Source organism: Nematolebias whitei, chromosome 14, assembly GCF_014905685.2.
Source record: "Nematolebias whitei isolate Nwh7 chromosome 14, NemWhi1, whole genome shotgun sequence".
Lineage (NCBI taxonomy): Eukaryota > Metazoa > Chordata > Actinopteri > Cyprinodontiformes > Rivulidae > Nematolebias > Nematolebias whitei.
In genome coordinates this window covers 4663708-4685348 of record NC_056511.1, presented here as the reverse complement: position 1 = coordinate 4685348, position 21641 = coordinate 4663708, and the positions used below count along the sequence as shown (strand labels likewise).

General features: G+C 40.8%; 1 protein-coding gene and 2 non-coding genes across 4 annotated transcripts in view; 2 read left to right on the top strand and 1 right to left on the bottom strand.

Moving 5' to 3' along the window:
* Window positions 1–1488: 1488 nt before the first annotated feature.
* On the bottom strand, window positions 1489–1560 carry trnaw-cca. The gene has a single exon. It is a non-coding gene; the product is annotated as a tRNA-Trp (tRNA).
* Window positions 1561–1956: 396 nt separating this feature from the next.
* On the top strand, window positions 1957–2028 carry trnae-cuc. The gene has a single exon. It is a non-coding gene; the product is annotated as a tRNA-Glu (tRNA).
* Window positions 2029–3816: 1788 nt separating this feature from the next.
* Window positions 3817–21641, top strand: part of st6gal1 (ST6 beta-galactosamide alpha-2,6-sialyltranferase 1) — a 29352-nt gene continuing 11527 nt past the window's right edge. Inside the window, exons 1-2 of one of the 2 annotated variants that reach the window (XM_037687775.1) lie at window positions 3817–4095; window positions 9822–9902. In XM_037687775.1, coding sequence (XP_037543703.1) covers window positions 9891–9902 — 12 coding nt within the window. In that variant the 5' untranslated portion in view covers window positions 3817–4095; window positions 9822–9890. The remainder of the gene's footprint in view (window positions 4096–9821; window positions 9903–21641) is intronic. The other variant, XM_037687776.1, reaches the window with a different exon arrangement.

Below are 21641 nucleotides of genomic sequence, written 5' to 3'. Positions count from 1 at the left end.
CACGTCTGCTTTGGGATCTCACCTGTTTGGGTTGTCGGCCGTGCGCGTCCACTGAGTGCAGCGGCTGAATGAACGTCCGTTTGGGCAATGGATCGCTTCCTGGCAGTACAGTCCCATCTGAAGCTTAACTGAACTTTTTACCTCTTTCAAGGCCGGGCAGCTTGCAGTAAAATGGTCGCGTGCGGCTGGTGAATGTATGGCAGGCTATGTTATCATATAATTGGATTGCGACTGATCCGCTGACCCAATAAAAAGCCTGACACTGACACAGCACATTATCATGGCCTGGCCCGCCACAAATTTGGGTCGGGTGTGGCCGGGGTTAGGGCTCGGGTTAGAAATGACATCTCTACTGCACACCTGTAGAAGGAGGTGAGGACTGAGCATCCCAGACCAGCTCACCTCAGCCGCTTGAGGAAGTAGAGTCTCTGATGTGCTTTCTAATAATCATTTGCATACAACAAACACATCTTGTTAAATATATAGTACACTGCCTGGCCAAAAAGAAAAAGTTGCCACCAAAAAAATAACAGGTCACACACTAATATTTCGTTGGACCGCCTTTAGATTTTATTAGAACATGCATTCTCTGTGGCATTGTTTCAATAAGCTTCTTCAATGTCACTTCTATTTCCATCCAGTGTTGCATTAATTTTTCACCAAGATCTTCCACTGATGACTAGACACTAGGCATGATGGGTGCATCACTTCACCTGCCTCTCTTCTTACCCCGATGCGCCCATCACTCTGGAACAGGGTGAATCTGGACTCATCAGACCACATGACCTTTGTCCATTGCTCCAGAGTCCAATCTTTATGCTCCCTAGCAAACTGAAGCCTTTTGTTCCAGTTAGCCTCACTGATTAGTGGTTTTCTTATGATTAGTGGTTTTCTTAAGGCTACACAGCTGTTCAGTCCCAGTCCCTTGAGTTCCCTTCACATGTGGAAATGTTCTTACTTTCACTATTAAACACAGCCCTGAGTGCAGCTGTTGTTTTTCTTCCATTTGATTTCACCAAATGTTTTAAATGATCGCCGATCACGATCATTCAGGATTTTTTTCCGGCCACATTTCTTCCTGGAAGACGATGGGCCCCCACTATCCTTCCAGTTTTTAATAATGCGTTGGACAGTTCTTAACCCAATTTTAGTAGTTTTTATAATCTCCTTAGATGTTTCCTCTGCTTGATGTCGATGATTTGACCCTTCTCAAACAGACTGACATCTTTTCCACGACCACGCCATGTGTCTTTCAACACGGTTGTTTAAGAAATGAGAAGCAACTCATTGCACCAGTTGGGGTTAAATAACTTGTTGCAGCTGAAAGATGATCGCCCATGCAGTGATTATCCAGTAGGAGGCTCGTACCTATTTGCTTAGTTAAATCCAGGTGGAGACTTTTTTTGGGGGGGGCAGGCAGTGTATTTTTAAAATCATTAAAATGAAACTGTTAAATTATCGAAACAAAAAAATTTAAAACAAATTCAATGACCCCGACGTGATTTGAACACGCAACCTTCTGATCTGGAGTCAGACGCGCTACCGTTGCGCCACGAGGTCGTGCTGACTGGAAGACAACCGCGGCTATATGAAGGCAGACACGCGCAGGATATCCACGTTAGTTACATCTTGCTTGTTATGTAGCATTATGAATTATTATTATTATTATGAATGCTAACCCACGAGGTAAAGTTGAGCTGGATTAGCCAGCTAGCTGCTGTTAGCATTGACTCACAATGTGAAGTGAGGCAGAACAAGTACAACCAAGTTAACTTGCGTAATTACAGTTAATCTGTGGGTTTAACTAAATGTGCCGCGCGTGACATGTTAGCTACGAGGCTCATAGTCGTCACGAACCCCACTGACAGGAAAAGAAGTGCAAAAAACTCAAAACAAAATGAAAGTACCACGTGGTACATCCTTCAAAATTCATGTATTGAGTCTGTATCACATCGCTCCCTGGTGGTCTAGTGGTTAGGATTCGGCGCTCTCACCGCCGCGGCCCGGGTTCGATTCCCGGTCAGGGAACAGATCTTTTTAATCATTTTCGACTAACCTGCTTTAAACTATGTTTACATATTTTCATAAACATCTTCACACAAGAATAGATTAATCATTTTGTCGTTGACAATAATAGCAATTAAAACCGTAGTATTTCTTAATTGTATGCTTAATTTGTTTATTGTTGATTTGAGCTATATAAAAAAAAAGGTTTTCCTTTTCTTCTGCATATAGAAGCCACTAAAAGTGGGTTTTCTAAAAAAAGTGAATAACGATCGGTATGCCAGGCATCGGTGACGATGCGACTGGAATGAGAGCAAACACTGGGATTCATGTGCATCCTCATCATCATCATCCTCCTGCAGAGGGATTGCGTGTCTTGGCTGCTGCAGATCGATCCGACAAGTTGGACAGATTCAGAGAGAACCGGATATTAGGCGATTCTTGTGTCCCTTCAAAATCAAAGTACATGAACTGAATTTCGTTTTCTGGAAGACGATGCGCGTGCGAATTTGTGACCAACGTTTTTACACTTATCTGCAAGAGATCCTAAAATATATGTAAAGTGCTTACTGTGTTAGAATTCAAAATAGAAATGTGACCTCTGCAATATTGTGACGAGTGTTTCTAAATTTTATTCTTCCTCTTTATTAATATGATTATTATATTCATGAAACTAGTGGTGTGGTCTATGTGATACGCAGGTATACGGAGTATATCCATTAGAAAAGCTTGGGAATTACAGTATACCCACTTAAAAGTGCCCAATAATATAGATATCATTGTCAACACATTTGTAACATTTTATAGACACATTGAGTTGTACAATTAATACTTCTGTACTTACTACTTAATACTTGAACATGTTTTGCTACTGTTTTATAAATTCTATAACATGTTTTTAATACAAAACCCACTTTTGTGCATAGTTTCTTGTGCGGTACATTTATTCAAATATAAGCATCAGAGAAATTTGGACATGTTCAGTATGCTTAAAAATCAAAATAAATTGACAATTACATTGTACTAACCGGTGTACTTCAGTTTCCAAGCACAGTATCCCAGTACAAAAATGTAGACTACACCGCTCCACCTACAGACCTGCTGTATGTTTTCATTTGTTCGTTTGTTAACGGGATCTCCAACGACTTGGAACAATAAATCTCATTTGATGGACATGTGCTTCAGATATAAAAACAATATTGCAAAAATACTATCAACTGTTTAATTTTTATACACCTTTCTTGAAAAATCACCACTGTTGTTTACACTGCAATGCCTTCTGGGTAAATGGCGATAGTAAACATCGATCATGTTTAATCATTTTTACCTTTACATTGTACATAACGGCAAAAGGACTGATACAAAATATAACTTTGTTGTCATACATTCTATATTTATGGCCAATATTTGTGACGTGCTGCTCTGAAGTAAAAAAAAAAAAAGTAATACTGTACATTTAGGAGTTTTTATCTGTCAAAAGCTGCTCTTAGTAGAAAAATTATTATTTAGACAGAATTTTACATCCTTACCTGATTATGTGAAATATATTACATTTATTTTACATTACAATATTTTATATTATTATATGAATTTTTGTGGGAAAATATAACAAACACATTGTAATAAATGCAGTGATTTGCGTGTTTAAAAACAATAGTATATAATAGCATACCTTTTTGTGAACCTAAAAGACACTAATTAGGTCACTTTCAGTAAAAAATAAATTAAAATGCTAAGATTGGTACACGTGCACATTTTATTTTGAAATTTCAACCGGAAGCCAAGCGTCGTTGTCATTGCCAGCTTGTCGCGAGGTCCTGCATCAGACGGTCGGTTGACACAGAAAACGGTGGAGAGAGACGGACCTGGTGCTCCCGGTCCGGCTGCTCCAAATGTCCCCGGACACCGAGAGACAAGTCGGACAGGAAGCGCGGACAGCGGTGCGGCGACTCGGGGGACTTACCGGGAACATGGCGGCAGTAACGACAACGACCTGCTCGGTCCCGTTGCTTCGATAAACCGAAGGTACGACGTGACGTAACGGACGAGCATCACTTCACGAGGTCAGCAAATAACAGCACAACACCTGAGGTAAGATGATAGATAGATAGATAGATAGATAGATAGATAGATAGATAGATAGATAGATAGATAGATAGATAGATAGATAGATAGAGATAGATAGATAGATAGATAGAGATAGATAGATAGATAGATAGATAGATAGATAGATAGATAGATAGATAGATAGATAGATAGATAGATAGATAGATAGATAGATAGATAGATAGATAGATAGATAGAAAGAAATAGCTTTTTTTTTTGCAGAATTGCATTATGAATACTGAATCATTAACATTTTTTGAAGAAGCTGAGATGTTAAAGCTGAAAGCTAAAATATACTGAACACAAACAAAGTGGCATAACAATAAGGTCAAAGGTAGCTAAAAGACTTTCTTATTCTTTCGGCTGTTCCCTCGGGTCTCCACAGGAGTCATCCTCCTCCATCTCTCTCTGTCCTCACTCCAACTACCTCCATGTCCTCTCTAACTGCATCCATATATCTCCTCTGTCTTTTTCCTGGCAGCTGCATTTCTAACATCCTTCTACCAGTATACCTACTGTCCCTCCTCTGGACATGTCCAAACCACTGTCCCTCCTCTGGACATGTCCAAACCATCTCAGTGTGTCCTCTCTAACTTTATCTCCCAGTTGTTCAACCTGTGCTGTACCTCTGATGATCTCATTTCTAATCTTCTCCATCCTTGTCTCTCCTAAGGAGAACCTCAACATCTTCATTTCTGCCACTTCCAGTTCTGTCTCCTGTCTTTTTGTCCATGTCTCTGTCTCTAGACCATACAGTATAGCTGGTCTCACCACTGTCTTGTAAACTTTTCCTTTGACCGTTGCTGACACTTTTTTGTCACAAATCCCTCCTGAAACTTTTCTCCATCCACTCCATCCTGTCTGGTCTCTCTTCTTCACTTCTTCACCACACTCCCCATGTTCCTGGACAGTGGACCCCAAGTCCTTAAAGTCCTGCACCTTTGTGACCTCTGCTCCTTGTAGCCTCACTGTTCCACCTCCTCCCTCTCATTCACACACATGGACTCTGTCTTACTACGGCTGACTTTCATTCCTCTTCTTTCAAGTGCATACCTCCACCTCTCCAACTTCTCTTCCACCTGTTCCCTGTTCTCACCACAGATCACAATGTCATCTGCAAACATCATAGTCCACAGGGATTCATGCCTGACCTCATCTGTTAGTCGGTCCATCACCAGAGCAAACAAGAAGGGGCTCAGAGCCAATTCTTGATGCACTCCCACCTCCACCTTGAAGCTATCTGTCACTCCTACAGCACATCTCACCACTGTCCTGCTGTCTTCATACATGTCCTGTACCGGTCTAACATACTTTCCTCATGCAATCATGCAATACCACACCTCCTTCCTCGGCACCCTGTCAGATGCTTTTTCTAAATCCACAAAGACACATTGGAGTTTTTTCTGACCCTCTCTGTACTTCATCAACATCCTCAAAGTAAAGATGGCATCTGTGGGGCTCTTTCCTGGCATGAAACCATACTGCTGCTCACAGATCTTCATTGTGTGACTCATCAACTTAATTCCCCTGTAGTTGTTACAACTTTGCATCACCCCATTGGATTGTATGCCTGGATTACTGAGCATCCCACTGCCTTCCCCTTCTTCATTCTTTTCAGAGTTTTCTGAACTTCACCTTCACTAATCTTTCCCACTTCCTGGTCCACAGTTTCCATGACCTCTACTCTTCTTTCTCTTTCATTCTCTTCATTCATTTGCTCCTCAAAATACTCCTTCCATCTCCCCATCACACGCTCCTCACTTGTTAGAACATTACCATTCCTATCTTTAACAAGCCTAACCTGCTGCACATCCTTTCCAGCCCGATCCCTCAGTCTCGCTAACCGGTACAAGTCCTTCTCACCCTCTTTAGTGTCCAGCCTCCCATAAAACTCATCATATGACTTCTGCTTTGCCTTCACTACCTCCCTCTTTGCTCTACATTGCATCTCCTTTAATTTCTGTCTCCTCCCTTCAGTCCTCTCACTGTCATATTTAAAAATGCTAGCTAAAAGCAAAAAGTAGCATAGGGAAAAAAAAATGCAAGTACCCTGATTTAAAAAAAACTAAAAACTGTTTTTGAGGAACTTGATGTCACAATGTATTTTACAGTGAAAATATTTGGAAATTAAGGTGAATTTATAAATAAAGACAGAAAAGTTACAGAAAACAAAAATCGCAGCTCCCACCTCCTGAATGAGCTGAACGTTTTTATAAATGAAAATAGCACAACATGTGCAATTACTAAAAAGTACATAAAAGTAACAAAAAGGCAAACCTGCTAATGAAATTAAATGTGATCTGGTCTTTGTTGCACAAAAAGAAGTCACCAAAGCGTAATCTTTACACTGACCCAAAATAACCTTTTTCTTTTTCTTTACCTCGTTTGTTTTGGGTGAGACTGAGCATGACAGATGTTTCTAGTAGCGACCAGCTTTTTGACTTTCCTTCCCTCTGTGTTTCCTCCTGTTTGCATCTGATTGTGCTGAAATGACGTGAACACGTCTGTCACTTTAAAACATTTTCTCCGCTCTGTGTCAAACTGAGCGCAGAGCGTGTTAATGACAACAGAGCTCCCAACGAGTCTCCAAAAATATGTTTAACTCCTGTACTCTGCAGAAGGTCCAGATCCACACGACTGGAGGCTTGCAGCACAGGCAGAGCAGGCAAAATGGCAGCTGTAGACGTTAAACACGTAAAGACATCTTCAACTCAAAGCTTTTGCACAAACTAGAACAACATGCGGTGGTTCTACTGAGGCAGGTGTTACATCATGAATAAAAAGATGAAATGACCTCACATGACAGTCATACCCTCTAACAGTAAAAAAGATCAATTCTATTGACCAAACTGCACTTTCTGTGCTAAGATGGATGTTTGAAACCACGAGCTCTCGTGTCGGCGCAGGGAAAGCTGCACGTCGCAGCTCTTCAGACAGCTTCCTGTCCCAGAAAAGCCGGAGCGATTTGATCCTAATTCCATCCAGCTTTTTATAGGGAGCCTTTTAGCCGAAGAACATTGAAATATTCTGGGGAAGCAGATTTGTGAATTTGTTTTACTCCAGCAGGGATTTGCGTGCACTAATGTGCACAAACAGCCAGACTACTGATTACAATGCAAAGCGCGTGGCTGTTTTTTTTTTTTTTTTTGTCTTTCTATTCTTTATTTTAAAACAGAGGCTCCGTTCTTGTGGAAAGAAAATAAAAATGTGTCTGATTTAGCCAGAAAGCTCAGTCGCTGTAGTCAACTTCACTCTCACCTATCCAACAATAACATTTATGAAGAGTTTCAGTCTGGTTTTCAGCACCAAAACAGCTCTAATAAAAATGACTAATGACCTTCTTCTTGCTGCTGACTCTGCTCTTCTGTCCATCCTCATTCTACTTGACCTAAGTTCTGCCTTCGACACGATCTGTCATTCTATCCTCCTCGACAGACTAACCTCCACTGGAATCTCAGGTACTCCGTTAGACTGGTTCAAATCTTATCTCTCTGACCACACTCAATTCATTCAGCTTAAATCCTTCCATTCTCAGTCCACCCCGTCTCCATGGGTGTGCCCCAAGGCTCTGTCCTCGGACCCCTCCTCTTCATCATTTACCTCCTTCCTTCCTTCCTCTAAGTCACATCTTCCGCAAATTTGGTGTTCATTTCCACTGTTATGCTGATGACATCCTGCTCTACTTGTCAACCAAACCAAACTCCACTCACCCACCCTCCATCCTCACCGACTGTCTCATTGAACTCAATCACTGGTTTTCTAACAATTTCCTTCAACTAAACAGTGACAAAACAGAAATTATTCTTGTCGGTACTAAAAACTATTTTAAAGTCAGAACATCTTCTCGTCCTCCTTAACAACTCTCTGCTATCCCCCTCACCTCAGGTCAAGAGTCTCAGTGTCATCTTCGACACCACTCTCTCCTTCACTTCACACATCAACAATATTACTCGGTCTGCCTATTTCCATCTTCGAAATATTAACCATCTCCGTCTTTCTCTCACACCCCACTCCACTGCCATCCTTGTTCACAGTCATGTGACTTCCCGGATTGACTACTGCAACTCCAGACAAATAACAAATCATCCTACCCTTTTATTGTCATGTCTTCGTCAGTCATGGGTTGTTGCACAACCCGTGACTGACATTTTTAATTTGTCAGTTGCCTCAAATACATTTCCTGCTTTGTGGAAACTGGCCTTTGATATCCCTTTACTTAAATCTGGTGATCCCACAGACATGAACAATTACAGACCCATTTCAAATCGTTCAGTTGTAGCAAAAGTGTTTGAGTCGTTGGTGTCAGTCCAGTTCAAACAGTTCCTTCTAACTAATAGCATTTTTAACAATTTCCAATCTAGTTGGGGCAGGACACCTTACAATCACAACTACCTTAAAAGTGATAGATGATGTAAACCAGCACTTGAAAGTAAACATGCATGTTTAGCATCGTTTATTGATCTAACACCGTGGACCACTGTCACCTAATCAACAGACAAAAACTTGGCTTTAATACAAACATGGTTAGTTGGTTTAACAGCTACTTAACTCAATGCGTTCAGTTTATTCGATTTGGCTCAGTTTTGTCAGATGCAATCACACTGAACAAAGGGGTCCCACAAGGGTCTATTTTAGGATCCTTGCTCTTTTTACTCTGTATTAATCAAATCTTTGATCAGCTTAAATTCTCCTCTTACCAAATGCACACAGACAATACAATTCTATACTAGTCAGCGCCCTCTCTAGATGCAGTACACTCAAATCTTCAGACTGATTTCAACACCTTACAAAACTCTCTCCGTGATTCAAAATTAGTCCTGAATGCTAGCAAAGCCAAAGATATGTTGTTTTCCCATAATTCCATGGTAACCATTCCTTCTGTTGAAACACTATCATAGAGCTTGTACACATATACAAATAAATTGGTATTTGGCTGGATAAAGAGCTTAATTTTAAACATCACCTTACATATCTAAAAAAAAAGATCTAAAATTTACTTAAAGTTTTTTATATAGACTGAAATCATGTTTTTCTATTTCTTCCCGTAAGCGGCTTGTAACAAGTTTGTTTTTATCACAGCTGGATTACAGAGACACAATCTATAGATCTGTGATTGGTATTACATTTTGTGATTATATATTTATAGTGATAGTGATTTTCCCACTACTTTAGCTAAACTGGAGCCTGTTTACCATACTGCTCTGAGGTATATAACAGGTTCACCCTTTAGGACTCACCACTGGACTTTGTATACTCTTGCTGGACACTTCCCTCAATATTGGAAGGATGAAGCATTGGTGTATTTTCATATACAAAATCATTTTATGAAAATTACCATCATACATCAACTCCAAGTTCATTTCACTTCAGAACACAGTCTCAGGGCCAGGCTGCGGGTTAAGGTCCACTTTGTGTGCACTTTGTCCTCTTTCAGCCCGTGGTCTTATCTGCAGCTTAAGTTGAGGTTGGAGTCTTTCATTCTTTTATCTGGTTAGGGTTAGTAATAATAAAATGCCTCTTCTTAACTCAGTTTTGTCATTTTGTGATTTTCTACTTCTATTATTTAAGTTTGTTCTTCTGTCGATTTCTTTCTTGTTGATCAGAAATGTGAAACGTTGAGCAGCTTATTCAAATATGTTGTGAAACTCCAACACGCTGTGCACACATCAGAGTTTATAAAAATGTATTTTTATACATTTTTCATTCCACAGAGGAGATGAGAAGAAACCTGAAGGCAGCAGCTTGTTTCTAAGCAACGACGACGTGTGATCGTGCACACCATGGGCTACAAGGTAACGTCTTCTCAAAGTTTCAAACATCAGCACGCTTTGCTCTAAAATCTCCACGCTGGCTCTGGTCAGCGTGCGACGTCTCAGGCGGCTCCCGTGAGTGCGTTCTGTGGCCGACGGCGTCGATGAATCAGCTGCAGAGGCAGCAGCAGCTGCTGAAGGTGTCACGGCTGTTTCAGAAGCTCCTCTGCTCGTGTGAACCAGTCAGCGTCGGTCTGCTAAAGAAAACACGGAGGTTATTAACGCCTCCAGTACGACAGTTTGTGCCTGAGCCGTAGCTGAAAGGAACATGTTTTATACCAGCAGCTGGAGTGTTCCATAGTTTATTTCTTGTTTTTTATGATTTTTATAACCACTTCATACTAGTGTTGTAGTACCCAGACCGGTCTAGGTCTTGAGACCGGTCTCAAGACCACTTTTTGATGATCTTGGTCTTGTCTCGGACTCAACCACATTTGGTCTCAGTCTTGGACATTGAGGACTTGGGATTTTATTTCGAGACCAGTCAAGACCACAGCTGTGGAAATATCACTACAATGCCAGAATATTGTCCAGTTTATTTGTCAACATCTTTGTTTTTATTGGATGCTAAACATACTGGTTTAAATCCAAGCGATAACGTGACTCATTGCTAAATATATTTTTTGTTACCGCTGTCACGCCCATCCCTTTTTTTTTTCGCACGCATCACTCCCAGTGTGGCCAGATTAGGTGGTTTACTGCCAATTGGGCGGTTTTCATTCTGATTTTGCTGGGAACTCTGGGAAGATTTTTGTTAGATTGTTGCATTTTGCCACATATTGTTAAATTACCTTGGCTTATACTGATGTGCGTTCATGTTCAAACAGTAAATCAACTGTAACAATATATTGATTGGGCAGATTTTTGTCTTATATGGTGGTTTTTAACAGATTTTTGGGCTGGAAAATCTTGACTCTATCTGGCAACACTGGTCACTCCAAGAAAATGAGAAGTGAATGTCTGGGCGCGGGAGAAAGTGTCTGCCATATCATCAGTTATAAAAATTGTCTATTTAAATCACAAAGAATATACTTGTAACTAATGCAACTCTCTTATGAAGATTGTTTTGCCACTGCAGTTTTTTAAGACTTGGCATGTGATGAAACTGTTTCCAATTTAACAGTTGTGTCATTTTATTGTTGAATCACGTGAAGTTAAGCCACTGAATGTCTGATTTCAACGTTATGTAGCTTTGGAAATTTATAAAAGCTGATATATTCATTCAAAAACATACAAAGTTACAGTATGTAACAGTTATAAAACATATTTTATAATAACATTTTATATTTTATTTATTTTATTTGAGGTCTTGGTCTCGGACCCTAAAAGTCTTGGTCTTGTCTCGGTCTCAGTACACTCTGGTCTTGACTTGGTCTCGGGTTAGGTGGCCTTGACTACAACACCACTTCATACGTCTTGTTAAATTACTTCAGCAGCATCCTCCTCTGTCTCACTAACCCCCTGCAGATCCTCCTTCACTGCATCCACAAACCTTCTCTGTGGTCTTCCTCTCTTCTTCCTCCTTCATGTCTTTTATGTCTACTGTCCCTCCTCTGCACGTTCAAACCAGCTCCGCCTCGTCTGTAATTTAGCCTCCAAACCATTAGAGCTGTAACAAGATGAGATCTTTGGTCCACAAGTGAAAGATTGAAGGCAGCCTCCTATTATTATCCACCTGCTCTTCTATCAACTTTAGTGCAGCCCCCCCCATATGTACCCCCACACATATCAAAACCACCGGCTCGGCACCGTGATGTGGGCTCTTACTTTTATTGGCGTTTCGACACTGACAGAATTAACAGCCTCTACCTGCCACAGTGAGGTCACATGACCTGGAGGGGAGAGGTCTCTGAAGAAAACCCAGTAACTCAGACAAAACTCTTCCCACCACCACATCTTTTCAGATACACATGTTGAATATCAAAATGTAGGAATTTTTGTCATCTAAAATTTAAAATGGCCTCGCGGCCGTTGCAGTCCCCGCCAAAGTTCCTCCAGGGACTTTCTAGTTAATAATATTCTTTAAAACAAGCTTCCACACAAACTCATCCATTATCTTTACCCGCTTCTTCCTGTTGGGGTCACGGGGGTCAATGGTGCCCATATTCAGCCGCCACTGTGTGAGAGGTGGGGGACACCCTGTCTCCAGTCCATCACAGGGACACATCGAGACAAACGAGACAAACAACCATTCTCTGTCTCCCTCCTAGAGACAATTTAGAGTTACCAGTCTAACATGCATGTTTTTGGTCTGTGGGAGGAAACCGGAGTACCTGGAGAAAACCCACGCGGCACGGAGAGAACATGCAAACTCCACCCAGAAAGTCCCCTGGTCGGGATTCGATCCGACAACCTTCTTGCTGAGAGGCAGCAGCTCTACCAACTGCACCACCGTTCCACAACAAACTCAGCTGACTGATGTAACTCTTGCGTGATTTCTCGAGTTTTGATGCGTCAGCTACACATGACTTTCTAACTTCTTCTTAAAGTAGTGTGACCTTTGAACTCAAAAGAGGTCAAACTCATTATGAACAGAGTTCGTCCACTTTCAGACATTTATTTTATACTGCATAAAACAGAGTCTCTGCAGTATTGTGTCTACATCAGATGTGGGCAACATATGGCCAAAAACGGCCCCTAGACAATTTCCATCCGGTCCCCAATGTCCCCGACTGAAAAGAAAAGACGTTTTTAATGAGATGGAAACCTGCATCATATGAAACTTAAGGAAGTCTAAATATGAGCATGTTGGAATAAAATACATTGAAAACTGTTGGATTCATTTGGGCTAAAACTTTTTATTTTTAGGTCATTGTGTTTCCAGAACTTGACTGAACCTTAAAGACTTGAAAAAGCAAACATTTAAGTTTAATTTAATTCACTAATTAATTTATTTTGCATATTTAAGCTATCAGTGCCAGAGTGAGTTTACAGAAATCATGTCCCAAAACATATTTTTATCAAGCGTGCTACAACTAACCAACGCCTGATAAAAGTGTTCAAGATTAAATAATGTTTATTTTCTAATTTCCCATGCAGCTCTGCTTTATAGGTTTTGATTTGACCCTCTATGATTTTATGTTAAAAGGGCTTGCCATAGACCCCTCTGCTTTAAACACTTTAAGACAAAACAGTCTCCACTCCCTCCTGTTTTATTTCCTGCATCGTCCGTCGTAGCGAGCGCTGAGCAGAGAGCTGCGTTCAGTCATTTTAAACTAAATCCGTTTCGCTTGGACTCTGTTCACAGCCGGGTCTTTTATTTTTACAAGGTGATGTTTAGGATCCTGCTTCTTGTATAAATCCTGAGTGTGACGAGCGCTCACACGCCCACACTGTAAACTGAACTCACTCCTTTTAAAGGTTGTTTGCAGGAATCAAGATGGAAACATCTTTACTGAACCTGAAGACCGAACAAATACTAAAAGGCACGTTTAAATGAACACGTGGCTTTGAGGAGGCGCTTTGGGAGCCGAAGGACAAACTTTCTTATTGAAATAAACATTTGATTGTTGGAAAGTTTGTCAGGAGAGCAGAGAAATGAGTAATGGCACATTAAGATCACAGTCTGTCGGTGCCGCTACTCTGGTGAAGAACAAACCCCCAATATGATCTTATTATCTTTTGAATTAGGAAAGTGTCGAATAAAAATATCCTCTATTCTTCTTACTTACTCACAGAACCACACTCGAGGACACGAGAAGATTTTTAACCCGTTTTACTTGCAAAGGCAGACTTTCACAACAGGTCACACAGATGTTCACAAGTTCTACATGCATGGAGCCGAGTCAGGAGACGCTGCCACGAGCAGCGTGCCAACTTTGTTTTTTTATTCGCTTATCAGCTCCCGGATCACAGGCAGACACCGATGACCTCGGCCACACAACTGTACATGCAGGATCAAATCAGCTCCTCATCCAGCTCCCTCTGCTAACTCCAACACATGGTTCATGGGCAGTTAACATTCTCAGCCATGGTAGTTAAAAAAACAAAAACCCCGACAGAAAGTTAAAAAACTTTTCCGTTTAGTACTTTATATACATATATATATATATGTGTGTATACATACATACAGCACCTTTCATATCAGTGAGTTATTTTGATGGAATGGCCGATGTTCGATATTTAACTTTATCGCTAATATCGGCCGATACCATCCATCCATCCATCCATTTTCTTTCGCTTATCCGGGGTCGGGTCGCGGGGGTAGCAGCCTAAGTAGGGAGGCCCAGACTTCCCTCTCCCCAGCCACTTGGGCCAGCTCTTCCGGGGGAATCCCGAGGCGTTCCCAGGCCAGCCGAGAAACATAGTCCCTCCAGCGTGTCCTGGGTCTTCCTCTGGGCCTCCTTCCGGTGGGACGTGTCCGGAACACCTCACCAGGGAGGCGTCCAGAAGGCATCCTAAACAGATGCCCGAGCCACCTCAACTGGCTCCTCTCGACGTGGAGAAGCAGCGGCTCTACTCTGAGTCCCTCCCGGATGATCGAGCTTCTCACCCTGTCTCTAAGGGAGAGCCCAGACACCCTGCGGAGAAAATCGGCCAATACCATGCCAATAATATCGTGCATCCCTAGTTTAAATCATTAAATTTGAGACAAACTGGAGCTTACAGTTTCTCTGCTAGAGATGAATATAAGTCAGTGTCCTCTGAAGTAAAAAAAAAATAATGATATGTGTGAATGCAGAGGATTTAGTGTTACGTCTTTAAGCAGATACTGGTTAAAGCCACCATCTGCCTTAATCTCCTCAATCTGCAGTGACACTGATGCAAGCTTTACTATCACTCAGTGTTTCATCTGGACATGTTCAACCACAGCTGTCAACGCTTTGCAAGTCTTTTACTCCTCAAATGGGAAAAAATGAGACAAAATCTAACCCATTCACTGCCAGTAACATCTTTGTTTCCACTTCATATGGTCACAATGACAAAAAAGAAGTGCACCGTCTGTTACTCCAAATCAGGAAAAGTAAAAACATGGTAACTCAGTTTTACTAAAACATCATGTCATCGTTTGATAAAGCAGAATGAAACTGCAACACCATATATAAGAGCAGAAAGAGAGACCACAATGATGAACTGATGTGTGTGATCCTCTGAACATTCAAAGTGGCGACAAACAATTCTCCCAATGTCAAAAGAAAACGAGGAGACACAAACAGCAAATTTCCTTTCATTGAAGCGAAGTGGAAACAGTCGTTTCCTCCCGAGGTCTTTTTGTTTTGTCCTCTTGGGTTCGTCGTCACTCTGATGTTTTCAGCAGGAAGTGCAGGCGGTCAGTTCACAGACGGACCCAGAGTAAGAGGACGCATTTCACCGGTTCTTCACAAACATTCACTGTGTAGAAATAAAACAAGTTTATTGTTCTGATTCTAAAATGGTACAAGAAGTTGGTTTCCAGTATCTTACATGTGATGTTGTGCCTTTTTTAAAAATGTCACTTTTAAACAGCTACCATGACTCACCTAAAGCTAAAGCGTATGAAGTTTAGTCATTGTACTTGACTAATTTCTGGGAACAGATTTGAGTTTGTTTAACTCGACTCCTAGCTTAAACAGGAGTTATGTGATCCGTCCAGCGTGTTCCTGGTTCCTGATGCATTTCTCTGAGGAAACTCCACACAGAGGTGTCGTTATAAAAAGGACAGCTTGTGTTTTCTGTGAATTGTGTTGTGGAGGGAAATCGATTCACTACAGGGTGGCTCGGTCAAAAACAAGACCGGGAGCGAATGAAAAATCTTTGTGGTGAAGCCAAGAACCGACAGAGTAGCCAGGGAAACTCTATTGAAGCTTGGCCGGCGAGAGAATGGAGTTCATGAGGCGAGGAGAACGAGTCAGTTCATTCTGTTTTTAATACTATTCACAGCCCGGCATTACTAATCAACGGCTGTACAGCATCTTAACTACCGTGTCCTTTATACTCCTCAGAGAACACTTCCAAGTAGAAGAAAACTAGAAGAAACCGTTCAACGTGTTTGTCAGTTGTCTAACCAGTTTTGTTAGTTCAGATTGCCATAAGCATCAGTTCTTTTCAAAAATATAATTATTTTAGTCAAATAACGAGTTGTTTAATTCAATTCAGTTCAGTTTATTTCTGTAGCAAGTCACGACAGAAGTTGTCTCAGGGCACAGAACAGAAATATTCATAAATAAAAATAATAATTTAACAATATTTATGTGAGGAGCAGCTTTGACTTTAACTCCATCACTGAACTCTCATCTTGAGCAAGCATGAAGGCGACAGTGGAAAGAAAAACTCCCTCATGAGGAAGAAACCTTTAGCAGAACCAGACTCAGGACAAGCGGCACATCTGCTTCGACCGGCTGGGTTTGGTAAGAACAGATACACAATGGCAGGTCCAGAATCACATTGTTAAGATAGAAATAATATCAAATGAAAACTATTCAATTTTAACAATTCATTTAAGGAATGAGGTCAATTTGTCCTCCAGCAGTCTAAGATTAAGGCAGCATAACAAGCCGACCCTAACTATAGGATTTATCAAAAAGGGAAGTCTTAAGCCCAGTCTGAAAACTGGACAATGTGTCGGCTTCACGGACACTAAACTGGAAGTTTAAATAAATATATATTTTTTTCTTGTTGGGGACTGCCTATAGAATGGCAGCCACATATTATTATCCACCTGAAAAGGGTTTTGCATTTCTATTAACTTTGATGCGGCCCAAACTGCAACGTCTCGTGTACTCCCACATATGTGACCGGCTCGGCACTGTGATGTGTCCTATTACTTTAATTGGCATTTCAAGTTACCACGGCGACATAACTAGCAAACAAAAACACAATTTTTCTCATTGAAAAACACTGACAGAACTCGTCACAGCTTCGAACTGCCACAGTGAGGTCACATGACCTGGAGCGGAGAGGCCTCTGAACAAAACACTGGTTCAAGATGGCTGCCACAGCTACCTCAGAAAACACTAAACCGACTATAACTCGGTCATTCTTTGACATGTTGAGCTGAAATTTGGTACGGTCGTAGCAGAGAGCGAGTTGTTATACATTCCTAATGCAAATTAAAAATCCAAGATGGCTAACATAGCTAAAAGGAAAATAAGTACAATAACGGCTATTTTAAAGAAATATGTCATATCAGTGAATAATCTTAAAAACGGTGTTTGAAAAGAATCACAGTTACAAAAAGGAGCAGAGCCAGAGCTAACTTTACAGACCTCCTATAATATACTGTACATTAGCTAAGAAACACTTTCTAAAGTAGATCTATTTAATCTAACTGTGTTTTATTTAGAAATAAAATACATAATGTAAGATGAAAACCAAAGGTTTGGAGTCATACTAGAAGTCAAACATGTCCCCTCCTCAGCTTACTGACCAGAAGACAAGACGTAAAGTACAGACGCTCTCCGACTAACCCTCAAATAAATTATTGGCCACAAACGGCTGCATCTGTCACTTATCTTCCACACCACCTTGGATGTCCTGCATGTCGCCTCGGAGTTATCACATACGATAAAATGAAACACATTTCCTAAATGTGGCCGAGTCTTGACGGCTTCCTGAGTCAGTACTTGGCAAATAAAACATATAAATACATTAGACGCAGGCATCTGCTGCCCAGATTGAAAAACTCCTTCATCCCTGCAGAGATCAGGCTTCTTAATGAACAAAGATGATTTCTGTTACTTGTCTTAATGTCTCGTCTCGTATGTGTGAGAGGAAAACGCTCTAAATGATGTTTACTCAAATGAACCACTCACTCACGGCAGGGGAAGATTTATCTCCGGCACAATTTTACATGCAAGGACAGATACGGTTCACATCAATGTGCATTAAAGGCACATGAAGCCAGGTCACAATGATCTGTAAATGTTTTATTGCCTGCTCGCTTTTTATTTCCTTATCAGCTTGACAAGGTTTCAGTTTGGTGTCCTCGAAGCCAGGTGTAGTCTCACATGGCACTCCTGGCCTTCACAGATACAGTCCATGGCATCGCTTCAGGATAAGAAAGTATGGAGAGACAATTTGGTTGTTTGTTTTAAGGAGTAATAATATACCCATAACTCTATAACCTCTGACTGACTGACTGTGAAGCAAATTTCCTCTTGGGGATAATAAATATTCTTGAACAGCATCCGACTGGAGGATCTCAGCTCTGTTTGGGTTGTAAAAGTGCAAAAGATGCATTGGGTCCATTGGGTGTCGAGCCATTAAAAAACTTTAAACGTAAGAAAAAAACAAAGACGTGGCAGCAACAACTTACAAAAACACATGGAGACATGAGGTGAAACACGAGGAAGACCGGGATATCTGAGCATGTCAGGACGATGAGCCGCTGCTGGAACGGTGATTAGAAGTGGTTTAAAAAGAACCGAGAGTGGAAGGTGACAACACCTGGGTGATTGATTATAGGAAGCAGGCGAGAGAGAAGCTGAATAATACACAATGTGGAGGCTGACTGAAGCTGAGAGTGAGAACTGGCTCAGGGAACTCAGCGGGCTGAATCACAACACGAGGAACATGAAAACTTAAACCACAAGCAGAAATAAGAGTGACGGATGAACCGCAAGGACTAAATAAATAACAGAAAAACAGACTATGACGAAAATCAATAAGCACGTGAACAGGCAGTCGCTGTAAATCAGCTAAAGCAGGAGTGATGAGGTCATTCCTTCAGGTTCCTGTTAACAGCTGAGCAGCAGCGTTCTGGACTAAGTGCAGGCGACGGAGCGTCGGTTGTTCCAAACCAACAAAGAGTTGCAGTCGTCCAGTCTGCTGGTGATGAAGGTGTGGACACGAGTTTCAGGGTCTTTGGGAGGAATGTAAGAATTTGCTTTAGCTATTAGACATAACCAGTGTTTCCTCACCATTATCCAAGGAGGGCACCCCGCCCTGTCAACAGAACCGAGCGCCCTGCCTACCACCCCCCTTGTTTTCATTCAAGGCCGGACAGTTCTGAGGTCGCCGTCTTTAAGGTCTTTTAAACGATTAAACAGAGGCTGCAGGGGATCAGCCATATCCAACATAAAAATATATAGGACTTGGGCATTTTTTACAAATATTGAGCTAGATTTCTGTGTGGTAGCAGCTGAGAGTCATTTCCATCACACACGCTGAGCATGACAGCTTGCAAATTGCAGGATACAGTGTGTACATTTATTTTTATGATTTAATAAAAATGGCATTCATCATTTCTCAACATAATATGATCCTAGTCTAAAACTCAGGCATGAAAGACATCTGGTGATATGCAACGCTTTTATAAATGCTATGCCTTTAGTTCTTGTGTTTATGTGTTTGTAGAAACGACATATAGCACTGTAACATTTAAAACAGTTATCCTTTATTTTGTCATGAATATGAGGGTGCAGTAGCTCGGTGGTCAGTGATGTGGACTTGTAATCTGGTTTCAAAGGATTTGGATGTTGTCAGCGTAGACATCAAAATAATTCTAAAAACTAATCCCAAAGGCAGCAAGTATAAAGAAATAAAAAATAAAAAAAAGGATCCAACATGGACCCTTGAGGTACACCACAACAGATAGGTGCTGAGGAAGAGTGTTCCGCCCATGGAAACAGAAAAGGACCTGTCAGCTAAATGAGACTTGACCCACACTAAAACCAGCCTTTAAGTCCAACATGTTCAAGTGTTGATGGTAGTCGTCACAGAACCTGTTGGTCTGAGATGCTTTTGGTAATGCTCCATGAATGTTTTAACGAGAGGAAAAAAATTGATTTTTTGTTAATCCCCAATCAAGTGTGTTATCCTTCATCCTCACGTCGTCACCTGCATCCACTCACCTCATTATTCTCAACTCATATTTACCAAAGATAAAAAATTAACATCGTCATTAGGGGATGTAACAAAACTCTTATTTCACAGGATAAAAGACAAATTACTTATGAGAACAAGACAAGATACAAGATATTTTAACAATATATTTCATTTAAAAAAGGCTTTTATCACATGTTCAACTGACCGACCTGTCTTCTGTCTGATTTCTCATTGGTCTTTTCAGACTTTAGAAAAAGGTCCAACTCATTTACACTTGTATAGTTATCAACCTTTTCTTTAAATAAAAGTTTAAGGTTGGTTATGTTTCTTACGTCAGAAAAATATGCACAAATATTAAATCAACTTTTCTCATTATCAGTCAGGACAGTTTACTTGAATTTTATTCAATTTAAAAACTTGTTCTTTTTTTACATCTTTCTTTTTATCGCCTGTTTAATGAGTTTTAATTAAAAACCAAACATATTTTACCAAAGACTGTCAAAACAGCTAAAACACACACATAATGAAATTTCCTACAACTGCCAACATTTCACCATAAATTACAAGCGAAAACATAAAATATATGTGTTACATAAATTCAGGCAGACTCTGTAGTTGTGGTGAGCTCTGAGTTGTGGAAACTCTCAGTACTGAAGAGGACATAAGAGTGAAACTCCTCTATTGTCCTGTAAACCTTCCCTTCCACTCGTAAGGCTATCTTTCTGTCACAAATCACCCCTGACACTCGCCGCCATCTTGTTCACTTCTTGTTGCCTTGGGCGTTTGACTTCAGGAACATCAACTCATCTACCTTCAGTCCGTCTAATCCTGGCGTCCTCACTCTCGTGTATCTCACTGCTACAGATCACAAAGTCATCTGCAAACATCATGATCCAGAGGGATTACTGTCCGATCTTATCTGTCATCTTGTCCATCACCAGTGCACAAAGGCTTGTAACAAAAACTGAACTGTTCGATTAAGACTGTAAACGCATCAATATATTTTCTCCTTTTGTTTTCTCTATTCTTTTTGTGCATGGTTTGTGCTGCATGTTTACAATGTGATATTGTATTGAGGCATTAACTATGAGTCTAAGTACTGATACTAGATATCTGGAATCTTGAGTGGGATTTTTTTGAAATGGGAACTGTAGATGAACCTAGAGGTCTTTTACATACTGTAGTCAGAGGCGATGCTAAACAGCAGTCTTTGGGGTAAGCAGGTCAAGTACTGTATTTTTCAGTCTATAAGTTGAAGTTTTTTTGTATAATTTGCATGTTCTGCGATTTATAGGTGGAAGCGACATAATTATGGATATTTCCCCATATTTATAAACCAATTTTTGGCTGAGAAATGACAGTTTTGATTCATCCTGACTGAAAGAAATTGAACACTACCATTTTCAGCCACTAGATGGCACTCAAGTAGTAAGGCATGCCAATGAATCATGTAATAGGTAAAAGTGGCACAATCGGCTTGCCATACACTGCCACCATCGTCTGCCTAAAGCAACTGAATCATCTTCATTTTGCTGCGCACCCCGGTGAAATTCAGCTGATTTGCTCATCAAAGTGCATTTATTAAGTAAAAGTTCAACTGAGACGCACCTTTACTATAATTTTGAGCAAACAAATAATTGTTTGTAAGTGTTAATTTTGTTAAATTATTGTTAAAGTCCTCCCGTGCACGTTCCCACAGCCGTCATTTGGCAGTCAATCGATTTTTGGCACAAGACCGGCCCACATTTCCAGGTTGTCAGCGGTGACGTGTAATAGATGCGACTTATACGGCGAAGCAACATGTTTATGGATTTTTCCACTTTATTAGACGTATTTGCACTGATGCGACTGATAGGGCGGAGCGACGTGTACTGCGGGAAAATACGGTAATTCTCCTCCAGATGCAACTTTTAAATCACTTTTTAATCTGGTTTTCTCTGGTCCGTTCATCTGAAACTCTGAGCCCCCCCCCCCCCC